The sequence below is a fragment of the Lynx rufus genome, unplaced genomic scaffold, assembly GCF_022079265.1.
Source record: "Lynx rufus isolate CCGP_SWC_20201006 ecotype Redwood Valley unplaced genomic scaffold, mLynRuf1.p SCAF_28, whole genome shotgun sequence".
NCBI classification, from domain to species: Eukaryota; Metazoa; Chordata; class Mammalia; order Carnivora; family Felidae; genus Lynx; species Lynx rufus.
Window position 1 is genome coordinate 11,563,970 of NW_025814843.1, and position 15,646 is coordinate 11,579,615.

General features: G+C 50.5%; 1 protein-coding gene across 4 annotated transcripts; it reads right to left on the reverse strand.

The window, feature by feature from the left end:
* Nucleotides 1-4,780: 4,780 nt before the first annotated feature.
* Nucleotides 4,781-15,470, reverse strand: DERL2 (derlin 2). 4 transcript variants are annotated; one of them, XM_047089699.1, is made up of 7 exons: nt 15,345-15,470; nt 14,449-14,511; nt 12,194-12,267; nt 11,054-11,147; nt 9,414-9,609; nt 9,093-9,183; nt 4,781-5,288 (listed from the first exon to the last, which is right to left on the reverse strand). In XM_047089699.1, the coding sequence occupies exons 1-7, from the start codon at nt 15,435-15,437 to the stop codon at nt 5,183-5,185; spliced, it is 717 nt and encodes a 238-aa protein (XP_046945655.1). In that variant the 5' UTR covers nt 15,438-15,470; the 3' UTR covers nt 4,781-5,182. The 4 variants fall into 4 exon arrangements, with proteins under 4 accessions (XP_046945655.1, XP_046945653.1, XP_046945657.1 ...); XM_047089697.1 differs by having other exon boundaries at nt 14,449-14,514; nt 15,345-15,469; XM_047089701.1 differs by lacking the exons at nt 11,054-11,147; nt 12,194-12,267 and having other exon boundaries at nt 9,414-9,570.
* Nucleotides 15,471-15,646: the final 176 nt, after the last annotated feature.

Genomic DNA, 15,646 nt, shown 5'->3' on the forward strand with positions numbered 1-15,646 from the left:
GTTACAGAAGACGAGGGCGTTAAAGCACATGCTCTATGATGGTCGAATATCCTCAGAAGACTGTCCCAGCGGCCCCGGTCCTCTCCCGTCCGAGATGCAGGCCCTGAATCTGCCTGCTGCCCTGCTGGTCCTCGGCTGTCCCCGCCGGACTCTCAAGGTCTCTGGGGGCCGCCTGGCCCCATCCCACACACGCCAGTAAAGGCGGGGAAAAGGGGATACAACCGGCCCCTCCTTTGCGTCCTAACCCCAAAGCTCTGGGATGTTAACCCGCCACCAGAAAGAGGCAGGCAGCTGAGGGCAGGGAATGGGATTTCCAGGGAATTCATCATAAATCTTCCACCCGCCCCCATGAGGGGCCTCAGGCATCTTTTCAAGTCCAGCTCTAGGACACTCGTCCTATCTGTAAACGTGTGAAAAATCCTCCAGGTAAGAGACCATTTTTCTCCAGCTACCCATGGTGCAGGGATCAAGGGTGAGTGAAAATGTGCATGCTGAATTAATAGCAGGTGTCTGTTTAGAATAAATTGGCAGAATTTCACTTCCTGCCCCTGAATATGAACTTGCACGGCAATCCGTGCAAAGGGATTAATAAAAGGGAAATAAAAGGGAAATAACTTGCTCAGGCTGCTGTAACAGAAAATAGCACAGACTGAGGGGCTTGTAAACATCAGAACATTACTGCTCATAGTTCTGGAGGCTTGGAAAGCACCTTAATCTCATCATGAGGGCCCCTTCCTTATGACTTAAGTACCTCCCAAGGGTCCCACCTCCTAATATCACAGAGGATTAGGATTTCAACATAAGAATTGGGGGGGGGGGCAGGGCACAAACATTCACATCGTAGCAGTAACTAAATGTTAATTCTCAAATTACGAACCCTGAGTATGTAACAGACAGACATCAGTCCTTTTTCCCAGGGTGCTTTCCCCAGACTAACCTAATGGAGGAGACATGTTCCTAATGATTTCAAGAGTCTGGGTACGGGGGCGCCCAGATGGCTGTCAGTTGAGCATCTGAGCATCGGATTCTTGGTTTTGGCTCAGGGCATGATCTCACGGTTCGTGAGTTTGAGCCCCACGTCAGGCTCTGTGCTGACGGTGTGGAGCCTGCTTGGGCTTCTGTGTCTCCCTCTCTGTCTGCCCCTCCCCTGCTCTCTGTATCTCTCTCTCTCAAAATAAATAAACAAACATTAAAGAAAAAAAAAAAAGAGCCCAAGTAGGTAATAGGAGTGAATGAAATAACTTCTTGATAGAGCACATGGCCTGTCTTAGAAGCTGCCTTGCAGACCTGGCATTGCCAGATCTCCCTATGTTTTTCAAGAAAAGCCCAAAATGGAGATTTTCATGTGACATTTGTCCGTGTTAAGTGTTGGCTCAAGTTTTCAAAATGGTGCAGGCAGGCGGAGTAAACCGCACGTGGAGGTAACGCATTCATAGGCTCCAGCCTGACGGCCCAGCTATTCTGCAGCGTCACAGCTAAGAGCTGAAAACTAAAATCCTACATAGGCACCACCCACACCTCCCGCCCCCATCGGAGTCTGAAATCTGCTGTCCCTCCCAAGGAAGTCTCGTGGTTACGTGGTTTGCATATGCAGATGATCACAAGATAATAACCGTTCAGAATGTCCGGGCTCTTCTCCCAGGAAGTGAATCGTCTCGTCTGGGATGATCTGTAGACTGGCTGCTCGTCTCGATCATACCAGCTGGTGGTCAGTGTGGTTGGCTGGCTTGCCCGGCCACCAGACCGCTGCCCTTAATCATGGTCAGTTCTCCGTCCCACTGAGACAACCCTGAGCCTCGGCCACTGGTCCAAGTTTGCACGTACATACGTTGATCCCTCTGTAATTAAAAATACCAGATAATAGTTTGCTGATCGAGAAACAGAGCACGTATTCAGCACCCACGCACCAAGCCCTGTGCTAGATACCGTGGGAGAGACAAAACTTTAAGACACGGACCCTGCCCTTAAGGAGCTTAGGTTCTCGTGAGGGAGACGATGCATATACGTGTAGCAGCTGCAGCGGTACGAGACGATATATAATTTGGTGTAAGAGTACGTTGTACGCACTCGAGGGATTCAAAGAAAGACCAAGGAGTAGGCCTTAGAGTCCAGATTTCTTGAGAAGCCGGGAACAGGACCAGGCCTTGAAGAGACTTACGTTCCCAATAGGTAGAAATGGGGGCAGGGTTCAGAGGGAGACAGATACTGTGCTTTTGATACGGGGGTTAAGAAGTCACCATGAATTTCTGAGCAGAGAAGGGGCTTGTGCATATTAAAGTTCAACAACTTTAATGCAAACCATAAAATGTGCCAGTAGCTCAGGGGATGTCCCATAGCACCGAGATCCCTGGCGGGATCGTGACCGGCGACAGGGATGGCACTCACCTGTCAAATGCAGGCTGTCAGGGAGACACGACAATTCCAGGGAGCCCCTTACCCAGCGGCCCAGTTATTTCCTAATTTCCACAGACTCCAGACAGAGCGAGGGCTTTGCTGCCAGGATCTGGGACTTGGGTGCTCTCTGCTTAGAGACCACACCAAAGGATGAAAGATATTAGGATCCAGGCAGGTACGGAAAAGAACATGTGTGGGAGAGAGAAGTGAAAGAAATCCATTGTGCAGAAAACACCCCAAAACGCATAGAAAATGTTTCTCCTGGTCAGGTGCAACTTACACATCCATTTGTTTTAAATGAATGTCTACTGTATTTCTATGGCAACAAACTGACTTATTAGTGCTTTTCAGTGTCACTGGTAGAACCCAGGAGTCCCTTCAATTATATGTGTCGGGTAAATTGGGCACAAGATTCCACATACTGCGTATCGATTCCCACTTTCGGTTGACATGCGTTACAAAAAGCAGGGTGGTCTGTAAGAATCAAGACAGAGAGGAAAGCTGGACAAGTGAGACTTGTCCTTGTGCCCAGGCAAGCGGGGGTCAGGTGACAATGTCGGTGACTAGCGTCACCACTGCCCAGGACACGTCGGAGGTGCACAGACCGGCATCCTGGGAATTCTCATCCCATAAGACCACGGAAACGAAAATCCCGCGGCAGACCGCGGTTAGGCCACAGACTCAAAATCTGTTTCCTGTTTTACCATCACTGATACGTACAGACATTCCCTACCAAGATGAACAGTGAATAGATCCTAGGATCACAGTTTTACCACAACAGCTCCGGGAACGGGATAACTCAAAGTTAGCTAACGGAAAACAAAACTAGAGACGTCTATTTTGAGACCCGAGATAAGGAATTTCTAAGACCCTAATTAAATTTGAGCTTTCTTAAACAAAGACATGACAAAATTTAAGAATCCTATAAGGATTGTACATTCTAAGACTAGCATTTCCAGATTTTGTTTTTTTTTTAATTTTTTTAATTAAAAAAATTTTTTTTAATGTTTATTTATTTTTGAGAGAAAGAGAGAGACAGAGCGTGAGTGCGGGAGGGACAAAGAGAGGGGAAAACACAGAATCTGAAGCAGGCTCCAGGCTCTGAGCTGTCAGCACAGAGCCCGACACGGGGCTTGAACTCATGAACTATGAGATCATGACCTGAGCCAAAGTCAGACACTTAACTGCCTGAGCCACCCAGGTGCCCCTCAAGATTTTGTTTTTTAATCACTTAGGGAAAAAAGCAGTCCCGTTAACCCACATTCCATACAATTGCAACAACCATAAAGTTATGCACACCACGTAGGACATGTGTATTAAATCCCATCACTTCCTCCTGTTCTGTTTAGAGATATCACTATCTACTTCACCACGTGAAAATCCCCACCTAGGGTGTCGATTACGCTTTTTCTTTTTTTTTCTTTTTTAAACATTTATTTATTTTTGAGAGACAGAGCGTGAGTGGGGTAGGGGCAGAGAGAGGGGAAAACACAGAATCCGCAGCAGGCCCAGATTCTGATCTGTCAGCACAGAGCCCGGTGCAGGGCTTGAACTCATGAACCGCAAGACCACGACCTGGGCCGAAGCCGGACGCTAAGCCAACTGGGCCACCCACACGCCCCCTACATGCTATGTATTCAAAGTATGTGCAATGATCTCTTTTCTAGGGGTGTCCGTTTCGTTCCTCTGGGCTCTCAACAGCTTAGACCGTGTGAGCGCAAACCCGCTGGGACCCAGGGAGATGAATGTTCTGGACAGTTTTTATGCCATCGCAGGCATTAAGTGCCTGCTCCTCTGGACCCTGTCTGATTTCTACCTGATTGTGACGGTCAACCAGATACATGGCTCCGAAAAGCTTCTCAGCTTTTCCTGAAACAGAACGACAGAGTTAACCAGCTGGAGACCCGTGGACCCCTGCCTGACGGGCACCTGTTCATCTGCCTCCACAAGTCAACATTCCAGGCCTCAGAGGGCTCTTCCTGTTGTTTTCCAAAAGGGCGGCCGTGACAGGTCCTGGCCCGGCTGTTTCTTGGTGGAGAGACTCAAGCGGAGAAAATACGACGCCACACGAGCCCGCAGCCGGCCCTCCCGCCACCAAATTCCCGCTGCTACGAGAACCCCCACCCCACCCTCTCTTTTCTCAGCTCATCTGACCCCTTGCAGTTTTGCAAAACCCAGACGGAGGACGAACTGTCTGCACAGAACCAGAGCTTCCCGCTGGAGCCACGTCGAGGACCACGGACGCCGGCCACAGCGCGTCCGCCACACGCGTCCCACGTTGAGACGGAATCCCGGCGGACGCCGCGCCGACCCCGGAGGCGCCCGGGAGGAGCCCGGGCCTGCACGAGCACCTCGTGATTCAGCGGATCGCACACAAAAGCTCGGATTCAGCGAGAGCGAGACGGAATTCAGTTTTATTTTGTCCTCTCTGAAACCTCCATTTACCCCACGGCCTCGTCTGTCAAAGAGGAGGAGGAGGGGAAGCTGAGCCCCACGCCACGCGGCTCCGGCCTCCCGCACCTGCTCGCGAGCGGCGGCGGCGGCTTTGTGTCTCCAGTTGTTTGGCTCCGAGGGGTCGCGCTTTCGGGGCCGGCGTGGCGAGAAGCCGCTGGCCGACCGCCCCCGGCGCCTGCTGGGTTCACTAGTGTACCATTTCATAAAGTGCTTCTGGAGTTGAGCTCTGCCAAGCCATCAAGTGTCCGCGCTTTTGCAACACAAAGGATAAAACGACCCCCGCGGGTGTGTCACCGAGTCCTTCCCAGCCGGTCCCATTATCGGCGCTGCTGCTCTAACCGCCGAGGCGCTGGCCCTCGCCCCACGCGAAGCCTCCGGGCCGCTCTTCGGGTAGCGGATTGTAATTTGGATCCTCGTCTGGCGTATCGAAAATAGCCTTCCTGAAAGGCAACAGGGGTCATTTAGTCCCAGAGTCCGGGCAGGTCCCGTCCCGCAGGGCCTCCGCCAACGGACAAACATCTCCGCCCGCCAAGCAGACACTTCTCACGCTGTGGAAGTTTTCACGATTATTTCACGTTTACGTTAACTTTTACTTCCCGGACCCCTTTTTTCTTTTTTTAAAATTTTTTAAATGTTTTATTTATTTTTGAGACAGAGAGAGACAGAGCATGAGCAGGGAAGAGGCAGACAGAGAGGGAGACACAGAATCCGAAGCAGGCTCCAGGCTCCGAGCTGTCAGCACGGAGCCCGACGTGGGGCTCGAACCCACGAACCTTGAGATCCTGACCTGAGCCGAAGTCAGACGCTTAACCGACTGAGCCACCCAAGCACCCTCTTTTTTTTTTTTTTTACTACAAATGCAATAAATGCTAATTATAAAGAAAACAAAAAGTATATATAAATATCCTAAATCTCCAGAATCGTGGTTAACGTTCTCATTATTCTTGCAGAACTTTTATACGTACGCTTTTACAAAAATTAGGTCACGCTATTTATCTTGTAACCTGATTTTCACTAAGTTTATTATGAATGTCTCCCCACCACCAGGTACCACCCAGTATCCAGTGATGGACAAACAGACAGACAAAATCACAGAGGAATGTTATTCGGCCTTAAAAGGAAAGGAAATTCTGACACCTGCTACGATGTGGATGAACCCGGAGGATGTGGTGTTCCACGAAACAAGCCTGTCACAAGGGACAAATAGTGCATGCACCCACGCATACAAGGAACCCATGGCCCAGGTCACGATCTTGAGGTTTGTGGGTTCAAGCCCCACGTCGGGCTCTGTGCTGACAACTCAGAGCCTGGATCCTGCTTCGGATTCTGTGTCTCTCTCTATGCCCATCCCTTGCTCACGCTCTGTATCTCTCTTTCTCTCTCTCAAAAATAAATAATCATTAAAAAAATTAAAAAAAAAAAGAATTAACCATTAAAGCAGCATCCACTATTTACATTCACATTTCTGATTACAATTACCCCACAGCTGACAAAATTAGAAATGTATCTGGAAACTTCTGTTTTATATTGGGGTCAGAAAAAAGCATCTATATTTAAATGTGAGCTTCTTTAATTCTTATAAATTAACAAAAAAAGAGAAGAATTCTTACAAATTAACAATAAAAGCAAACACCCAGCAGTAGAAAAATACAGGGCTAAAAAGGCCATTCAAGAAACCCAAATGGCCAATAAACATGAAAAGGTTTGCTTTCCTGATAAAAAGGAAGCATGTTAAAAGCCGAGACACTTCTACTTTCCAAACGTTAACAGGACAGAACAAAGTAGGTGTCCATGCAAGGAAGAGGAACCATGGTGGCCCAGGGCGACACGGGGATTTCAGGAACATCCTGGCACAGGGAGTCGAAATTCCAACCGGGGCGTGCACGCACGGAGGGGCCGGTACGGGGTGGCAAAGCCTGAGTTGGGTCAAGAGGACATTCCCCGTGAGACAGCAGCCTACCACGGGGGGCCGAGGCAGAGCAGGATGAAGAAGGCGTCCACATGGGGGGTGAGGGGCACAGCGATGCAAGACTGGTTACGTGTGGGGTTCGCTAAATAGTAAATACATTCATGATAATAGGAGTCAGGTTCGGGGCGCCTGGGTGGCTCAGTCGGTTGGTTGGGCGTCTGACTTCAGTTCAGGTCACGATCTCATGGTTCGTGGGTTTGAGCCCCGCATCGGGCTCTGTGCTATCAGTGCAGAGCCCGCTTTGGAACTTCTCCCTCTCTCCCCCTCCCAAAAATACACTTAAAAAGGAAAAAAAAAAAAAAAAAAAAAGGACAGCTCCTCACCGTTCATGTGAATAGGGAACCACGGAAAAGACTGGTACGTTCACAGGGCGGAACACCCTCGGCGAAAGAGGGAACTGATTCCCAATACGCGCAACATTGGAGATCAATGTCAAACACGTTCAAGTGAATGAAAACGGCCTCACACAAAGGAATGAGTGCACACAAACCGTGTTGACACCACTCCTGAAGCCGCGGGGCACGCAGAGCTGACGACCCCTGTGCCCCGTCCCCGCTCACGTGCACACGTGCTCTCTCTCTAATCAGTAAACGTTTAAGAACATCATAAAAACAAGGCCACCTTGCAGCTGGCCACCTAAGGAAAGGCAAACACGACACTCCCACGTTCGACGAGGCTGTGGGGAAATGGAAGCTTTGCCCTGCCGACGGACACGTAGACTTGGATCCGTTCTGGATGGCGACTCAACAACAAACAAGTGGGAACGCATCCTTGGGAAACGACCACGGATGTGAGCCACACCAAGCGCGGGAGGGAAAAGCAACCACTAACGTCGCCGTCTATCCACAGGGACGCAAAGGAGACCATACCGCCTGTGGACCACACGCTATCACGCGGTTGTCAGTTTTGTAGGACGTTCGTGATGGGAAAATGAGGACTTATTACACTGAAAAGGTTACGAAATAGCATTTTTAAAAAGTGCAGACAGTTAAAGACTGAAGAATATGTATCACAACGTCAACAATGACAGCCAGGGTTATGGCTGAGAGGTAGGACTACGTAGGACTTGACTCTTTGTTTTGCTTAACTATTCTACAACCAACGTTTTATATATATATATATATATATATATATATATATATATATATATATGGTTTTTTTTTGAGAGAGAGAGAAGGTGCAAGTGAGTGAGGGGCAGAGAGAGGGAGACAGAAGTTGGGCTCACTCGAAGCAGGGCTTGAACCCACAGACTGAGATCATGACCTGAGCCCAAGTCAAATGCTTAACCGACTGAGCCACCCAGGCGCCCCCAACATCTGATTAAAAATTCACATTTTACTCATCAGGTGGACCCTTTTATTTTATTAAAAAAAATTTTTTTTTTAACGTTTATTTATTACTGAGAGACAGAGAGACACAGAGCGTGAGCAGGTGAGGGGTAGAGAGGGGGGGAGACACAGAATCCGAAGCAGCTCCAGGCCCTGAGCTGTCAGCACAGAGCCCGACGCGGGGCTCCAACTCACAAACTGCAAGATCATGACCTGAGCCGAAGTCGGTCGCTTAACCAACTGAGCCCCCCAGGCGCCCCTCAGGTGGCCCCTTTTAAATGCCATATGTCTCAAGGACACAACTTTCTGGAGTAGAAAAAGGTCTTACAAATCAAAGCTCTGTTCTCAGGAGAGGAAAGTGCAAAACACAGGAGGACTTTTGTTTTTGAGATTTCTTTAAAGTCGTCTCTACACCCCACATAGGGCTCAAACTCACCACCCCGATATCAGCAGTCGCACACTCCCCCAACTGAGCCGGCCGGGCACCCCCAACGGGGGACTGTGTTAATGTCACACAGCTGGCCAGTGGAACAGCCTGCACCGGGGCTGCAGTCCGGCTTGCTCCTTCTCTCTCTACTCCTCTTACTTTCTGGAAGGCCAGAAATATCACCCCTAGAAACTTCCTTGTGGCCAGTTTTGCCCACTTTGCCACCTCCCCTCCGTAAGCCCAGACCAGCTGTCCCGGACACCAGCGGGCCCCCCCTTGGCACAGGAGGCGCGGGTGGCCGTCGGCACGCCACCCTCGGGCCGTCCCGAGCCTGCTGACCTCGCTCCTGCCCACCTCGGGCACCACCTCTGGCCCGATCGACACGCTCTTCAGCCGCAGCCAGGGGCTCAATCTGCAAACACTTACTGTCCTTAGGACCTCCGGGAGCCCAAGAACACAGATCGCGGACCCCGTCCCGGTTTCTCTGCGAGCAACACGCAACCCAGTGGCGAATACTCACAAGATAGATGGCGTTTTCAGAATTCTGATTCCACCAGGCTGATTGGGAAATACGTCTTCCAAGAAAAAGTAGATGTGTCCAACCGCAATGCCTAGAATCCCCGAGAAAGGAAGAATGAGGGGAGGACCCCCGACAGACCGCACGCATTTAGGAAATGTCGATACAATAAATAAACGCTAAAAAACTAAACATTGCTGGGGGGGGGGGGTCTTGGAGCGCATGACCATAACACGGTCCCGTACGAGCGAGGGCCGGACCGCAGACGCGAGAAAGGGTGGCTACGGAGGGCACATGTAAAGTAACAGCAGTGGCGAGACTCACCCAGGAGGTCCACGATGACAGAGTTCCCCAACAACAGCGAGAAGCCCATGAGCACCCATGGCAGGAAGGGGGCCTGGAAGTTGAGAAGGCCGAAGAAGTTCATGCGGACGTACGGGTTCCTTCGGCTCCACACGTACACGAGCATTATGGTGAAGGCCTGGCCCAGGAAAACCAGACTCACGAACAGCCCAAAGAGCTAGCACACGGCGTCAAGGAAAAGGTCAGCGTCAGAAGCGTGACAGGGAAGGCTGAGCGCCAGGACAAAGAGCTGTGCTCTAACGGGTCTGCGTCACGGAGCTCCAGTGGTACTTAGGCCTTTCGAGGGGGGAGGAAAAAAAAGCCTGAAAACAATTACCCAGAGCGACCAGGCAAAAATCTGCGCGGGCCAAAACTCCTCCAGGGTAGCTGCTTCCAGTTACTATTCTGTGTCCATGAAGTTCTCCGCTGTTTGGAAAATATATTAGTTCCTTGGTCAATAATTACATGAAATTTCACTCGCCATCAGCACCTTTATGAGGTGAGTAGAGCCAACTGGGGCCAAAACCACCTTGTCAGACAGGATGGCGTTCTATTATACCCGTGACAATAGTTTTTTGGGTTTTTTTAAAATAATAATTTATCGCAATGCCTGGGGGGCTCAGTCGGTTGAGCATCTGACTTCAGCCCAGGTCACGATCTCACAGTTCATGAGTTTGAGCTCCACATGGGGCTCTCTGTTGTCAGCAGAGAGCCTGCTTCAGATTCTCTGTTCCCTCCTCTCTATGCCCCTCCCCTGCTTGCGCTCTGTCTCAAAAATAAACAAACATTAGGGGCGCCTGGGTGGCTCAGTCGGTTAGGCGTCTGACTTCGGCTCGGGTCATCATCTTCTCGTTTGTGGGTTCAAGCCCCGCATTGGGCTGTGTGCTGACAGCTCAGAGCCTGGAGCCTGCTTCGGACTCTGTGTCTCCCCCTCTCTCTGCCCCTTCCCCGCTCATGCTCTGTCTCTGTCTCTCAAGAATAAATGTTAAAAAACTCAAAAAAATAAATAAATACAAACAATAAACAAACATTAGGGGCGCCTGGGTGGCTTAGTCGGTTAAGTGTCTGACTTCGACTCAGGTCATGATCTCGTGGCCTGTGAGTTCGAGCCCCGCGTCGGGCTCTGTGTTGACAGCTTGGAGCCCGGAGCCTGCTTTGCATTCTGTCTTCCTCCCTCTCTCTGCCCCTCCCCGCCTCACACTCTGTCTCTCTCCTTCAAAAATAAATAAACGTTTAAGCTTTTTAAATTAGAAATAAATATTAAAAAATAATAATTTATCAGTTTGGGTACTATCCAAATAAATGTCTTGGCAACTTAGCTTAAATATACACACGTCGACAAGAATACAGCTAACGCACTTAATAGTAACCCACCTGGGTTAAAAGTTCCCCCGACTGGCTCACGGGAGAAAAGCATCCTGTCCAACCTGTAGGCTCAGAGAGCGGCCACAGAAAGCACACTGTAAAACAGATAGTGGGACCCTGAGGCTAAAGTCTGGAGGTCCACCTTTATCTGTTGGTTCAGCTTATCTAGTGAGTTGTTAGGACAGGCAGAGAGCTTGAGGAAGACAGAGGGTGTCCTTCAATGTTCTCCTGTATTTGCTCTACTTGTTGAAGGATACGGTCATTAAGAATCCACCAAAAAGGAACATAAATACAAAATCTGCCGTTCGGCCCCGGAAAGAGCCTTCTTCTAGCATTCGACAGTAACGGTATCTTAGGGTTCCAAGTTAAGAAAATGTTAAGCGCACAGACGTGAAGAAAGTAAAATTCAGCGTATCCCTTCAGTCCACGTGGGCTCCGAGCTATCTGTACCCAGCCACGGCTTCGCTTCTGTAGGGATGTTCACGAGGGGCAGCGTGTTTCCCTCTCCACCAGGCCTTTCGGGCGGGCCAAGGCCGGCCCCACATTTTACACACGCTGCTTGCGACTGGGGAGCGAGGCCCGACGCTGCACAAACCCCCTGTTCCAATCAGTCCCGTCCTTCCCGCGCGTGGCTGTGCCACGATGGGCACAAGCCTTGCGTTTTCACCACCTGTTGGAAGAAGTGCCCGGCGAGAAGGCCTGTGTGATAATCTACTTTCTCAGGCCAGGCAGATGCAGCATTTCTGTACCTTAATCCAAGAAGAGGCGTTATGATGGAAAAATTAATTATCAGCCACTTAGAACGATAGATCCCACCCTGGGGCGGGGACCCCGTCACCCCTACAAGGCCCTCTGTCTCCTACAGGTGAGATGAGCTCTAACTCCCCTCTCGACCCAGAGGGCCCCACGGAGAAGGGAGGCCCTGCTCAGGGGCCCCAGTTACCATCTGAGCACAGAAGGCCTTGTCCTCTCTTTCAACAACCAGATCGTGGCAGGCCGGGCAGACGCAGGGCACGGTCTTTTCAGCCAGCAGGGCTGGCGACCAACGCCCAGGGACACCTCATGTTAGCCCTCCTCCCGAACCTGTAGCAAACCCTGGCAGTTACCAGTGCATCTGGGTGCCTCGCCTACACCACCTCTCCTCCCCGTCGATCTGATCTGTAAGTGACCGATGGGCAGAAGGGGAATCACTTATGGTTAAATACCTCCCCTCGGAACAGGGACCGACAGACACCCTCAAAACATGACTTTCTGACCAGCTACTCTGTGTACCCCTGATCCAGGACCCAGAAGTTACAGCTAAGGTGGTAACAAAAATAACAACATTAATAGCTTTAACTTGTTTTCCCTAAGCAAACCTAAAGTTTTCATGCTAACCCCCACTTAATAAAGGATACAGAAAAATCATGTTAAATAAAAAATTGAATCCAACCGGACCAAAAAATAAGAAATTGGTGATTAGCCTCCATATCTGTTAAGAGAAAAAAATCAAGAGAAAAGATTAAGTAAAATACACGAGGAAACGTTTCCATATTAAGACAAAAGAGATATCCTAGGATTGCAATGGTTGAAAGGCCACGAATAAGTGATGCCACGGTCTGAGCCAAAGAGTGGGCACACGCGATCTGACACAGGATTTTTGTGCTTCTAGCTGAATTCCTGGAAGATATCACTTGCCCCTGAAATCTGCAGGGACAACAGGACAGAAAACTTGAGACTGTCATTGTCTTATAAAAAAAAAAAAAAAAGCCCATACCATATGGTCAGGCAAATTATGGAAAAAGTTGGACCGAAAGACTACGTTAATCTGCAGAATAGAGAAGAGTGCTTTCATATGTGTTGGGTCTGACCAATAGCCTTGAGAGGCCGGAGAGAGACTCCAGAGATCTAAAATAAATCGCTGAGAAACGTTTCTGTATTAGTGAGAACCGTCCAGAGGAAAGAGTAATTCTAAAGCAAAAACTCCAGTTCTAGTTTGAGTAAACGGCCAACTCCCTACAAGTAAAAACCTAATGCTCTAATAATTGGAGTCTAATCGGCAGAAACAAGGACACTAGCTTTCATGGTGGCCACCCTTTACTTTTCCCTACCCATCCACACCCACAATAAAGACGGCTACTCGCAACGGGAGAGCGTTTCACATTTTAAAATGTTTTGGGGCGCCTGGGTGGCGCAGTCGGTTAAGCGTCCGACTTCAGCCAGGTCACGATCTCGCGGTCCGTGAGTTCGAGCCCCGCGTCGGGCTCTGGGCTGATGGCTCAGAGCCTGGAGCCTGTTTCCGATTCTGTGTCTCCCTCTCTCTCTGCCCCTCCCCCATTCATGCTCTGTCTCTCTCTGTCCCAAAAATAAAATAAACGTTGAAAAAAAAATTTTTTTAATTGTTTTAACACGGTCTATGATCTCACGTGCGGTGACAGCTGGTACGACCATCCCCATGTCACACACGGGGACACGGAGACTCAGAGGGCTTTCAAATGGCTTGCCCAGGGGAGCTGGACCAGGGAGACTCTGAAGTCGGACCTGGAACCCCCGACCCCAAATGCAGATACACGGTGTCGTCAAGAGTTTAACCCCAGGCAAAACCAAGCCGAGCAAATGAACAGGAAGCATGCCTGGGTGGAGCCACAGCTCCCAGCAAAGGCCAGGTGAGCAGTGAAGGATCAGTGAACCATGAAGGCAGGGACCGGAGTCCACCGGCCTGCTTTGCGCCTCATTAAATTCTTAAGGATTGGAAACAAAATTGAAATAGTTCAGTTCTGCACACGAACTGCATCCGGGATCTCAGAGTCCCCAACTCAGCCAGGAGACAAGCATATAAGGAAGCACAAGTACAAAGCAAGAGGTGGAAATATTCACAGAGACCTATACACTAAACACCTGAGGGTTCACAGATATTTTTGTGAATATCATCTGATCCCTGGAAGACGGATCAATTTACTAAGAGACGTGGGCTTCCGAAATGGACCACAGTGATGACCCCGAGGTGGTGAGTGGCCAAAACAGGGCGTCCTGTGAGACTCTCCCTGGGAAGAGACCACCAGTCTACTCTCACACTACAATATTAACTCTGAGCCGGTAATTTCTAAATATAGGAACTGGACACATCAGATCAAAACCATTCAGGGAACTTTACAAACAACATCAGATTCTTCAGGGCGCCTGGATGGCTCAGTCGGTTAAGTGTCCCCGACTTTGGCTCAGGTCATGATCTCACGGGTCGTGGGTCCGAGCCCCGCGTCGGGCTCTGGGCTGATGGCTCGGAGCCTGGAGCCTGCTTCGGATTCTGTGTCTCCCTCTCTCTCTGCCCCTCCCTCGCTTGCACTCGGTCTCTATCTCTCTCAAAAATAAATAAACATTACAAATAAAAAAATTAAAAATACAGATTCTTCATTCCTGCCCTTGCAGATTCCGATTTTGGTACATGATGAGGTGCCCTGAACATCTCTTCCAAGTTCTGTAGGTGATTCTGAAGCCCAGTCGGGGTGCAGAATCACTGCTTTATTAACCCCCCCCCCACAGACAATAAGACTTAAAATCGAATATTCCCGCTGAATTCTTTTCAGATAGCATATGGAAAGATTTGCTACTTAAAAGCACAAAAAGCAAGTTTAAAACACTGAAACGTTAACTGTGGTTGTGATGCACGACTTACTTGAAAGTGTTTAAAGATTAATTCAGGATTGAAGTACAACTGAAAAGGTGTGATCAATTCCAACTGCTGAAAGAGAAAGAAAGAGCTTCTTAAGGCAAATTGATCAAGAAACAAAACATCTACAACAAAAGAGGAGGAGGCCCAGGATTTCCAACTCCCAGGTGCTTTGGCTCCGCCCGTTAAGGCTTTCTTAACGAGGGAGGAAGAGGCTGGTAAAAAATTCTGCTGCAGTGGCACAATTCTTTGTATCCCTCACACCTAACGCAAGGATACAACTTGGTTTCATGTTGCAGTAGTCGAGGCTGACATGAAGGCAAAGGTGGCAGGTAGTGACATCTCAGACACGGGGCACGTTAGAACACCCGGCCACCACCTGAAACCGCTGTGCGCAGCACTCAGAAGAACCGAGACTGAAGACCCCGCCGCTGTGGGGGCCGGGTGCATACCGACAACCCCTAGGTCCGGACTCCCGTTATTTCAAGACTTTCCCCTCTCGACAACTTCCACTTTTCTGTCTTCCACGTCTAAGTTTCTTCACCGAGCGGACCCTCTCGCCACCAGCCACCACGGAAGCACCTGCCCATCGCCTGAGCTCTGACACTCGTTTTCCAGGGTGGGCGGCTCCCGTAGCCCCGACCTGCTACAGGTCCGGCCTTCCTGTCTCAGGAACTGACCAGCAGCCCTGATCCTCAACCCCTCGTGGAGCAGCACTCCCTCCTCGGGTCACTGGACAGGCGCCCCCGGGGTCATCCTGAACCCCAGAGTGAGCCCCGTATGCCTTCCACCCACCCCCGAGACCAGCCCCTCTGGGCTTTCCCGAGGCCTAGACCCCAGTCTCCCGAGGCCCCGCTCGCATCCAGCGCGGACAGCGAGAAGCGGGCGCTGCAGCTGCTCACCACAGCGGCGGTGGTGAGGACGCAGGCGGTGGTGTAGGCGCGGCTGACCGGTGGGATCTGCAGGTACTCCAGCCGGAGGCTCTGGTACGCCATCTTCCCCACCGCCGCCTGCCCCCCCACTTCCCCTTCCGCCAGTCAGCCCCGGCGGCGGGGCGGGGCCGGAGAGGTCTGCCGCCCAATCAGCGCCGCGCGCCCGGCCCGCCACCAATCGCCAGAGCGCTGAGGAAAGCGCGCCGGCCAACCGCGAGTTGCGTCTCCGCGGGGGCCCCGCCCAGCTGCCCCACCCACCAGCCCACCAACGT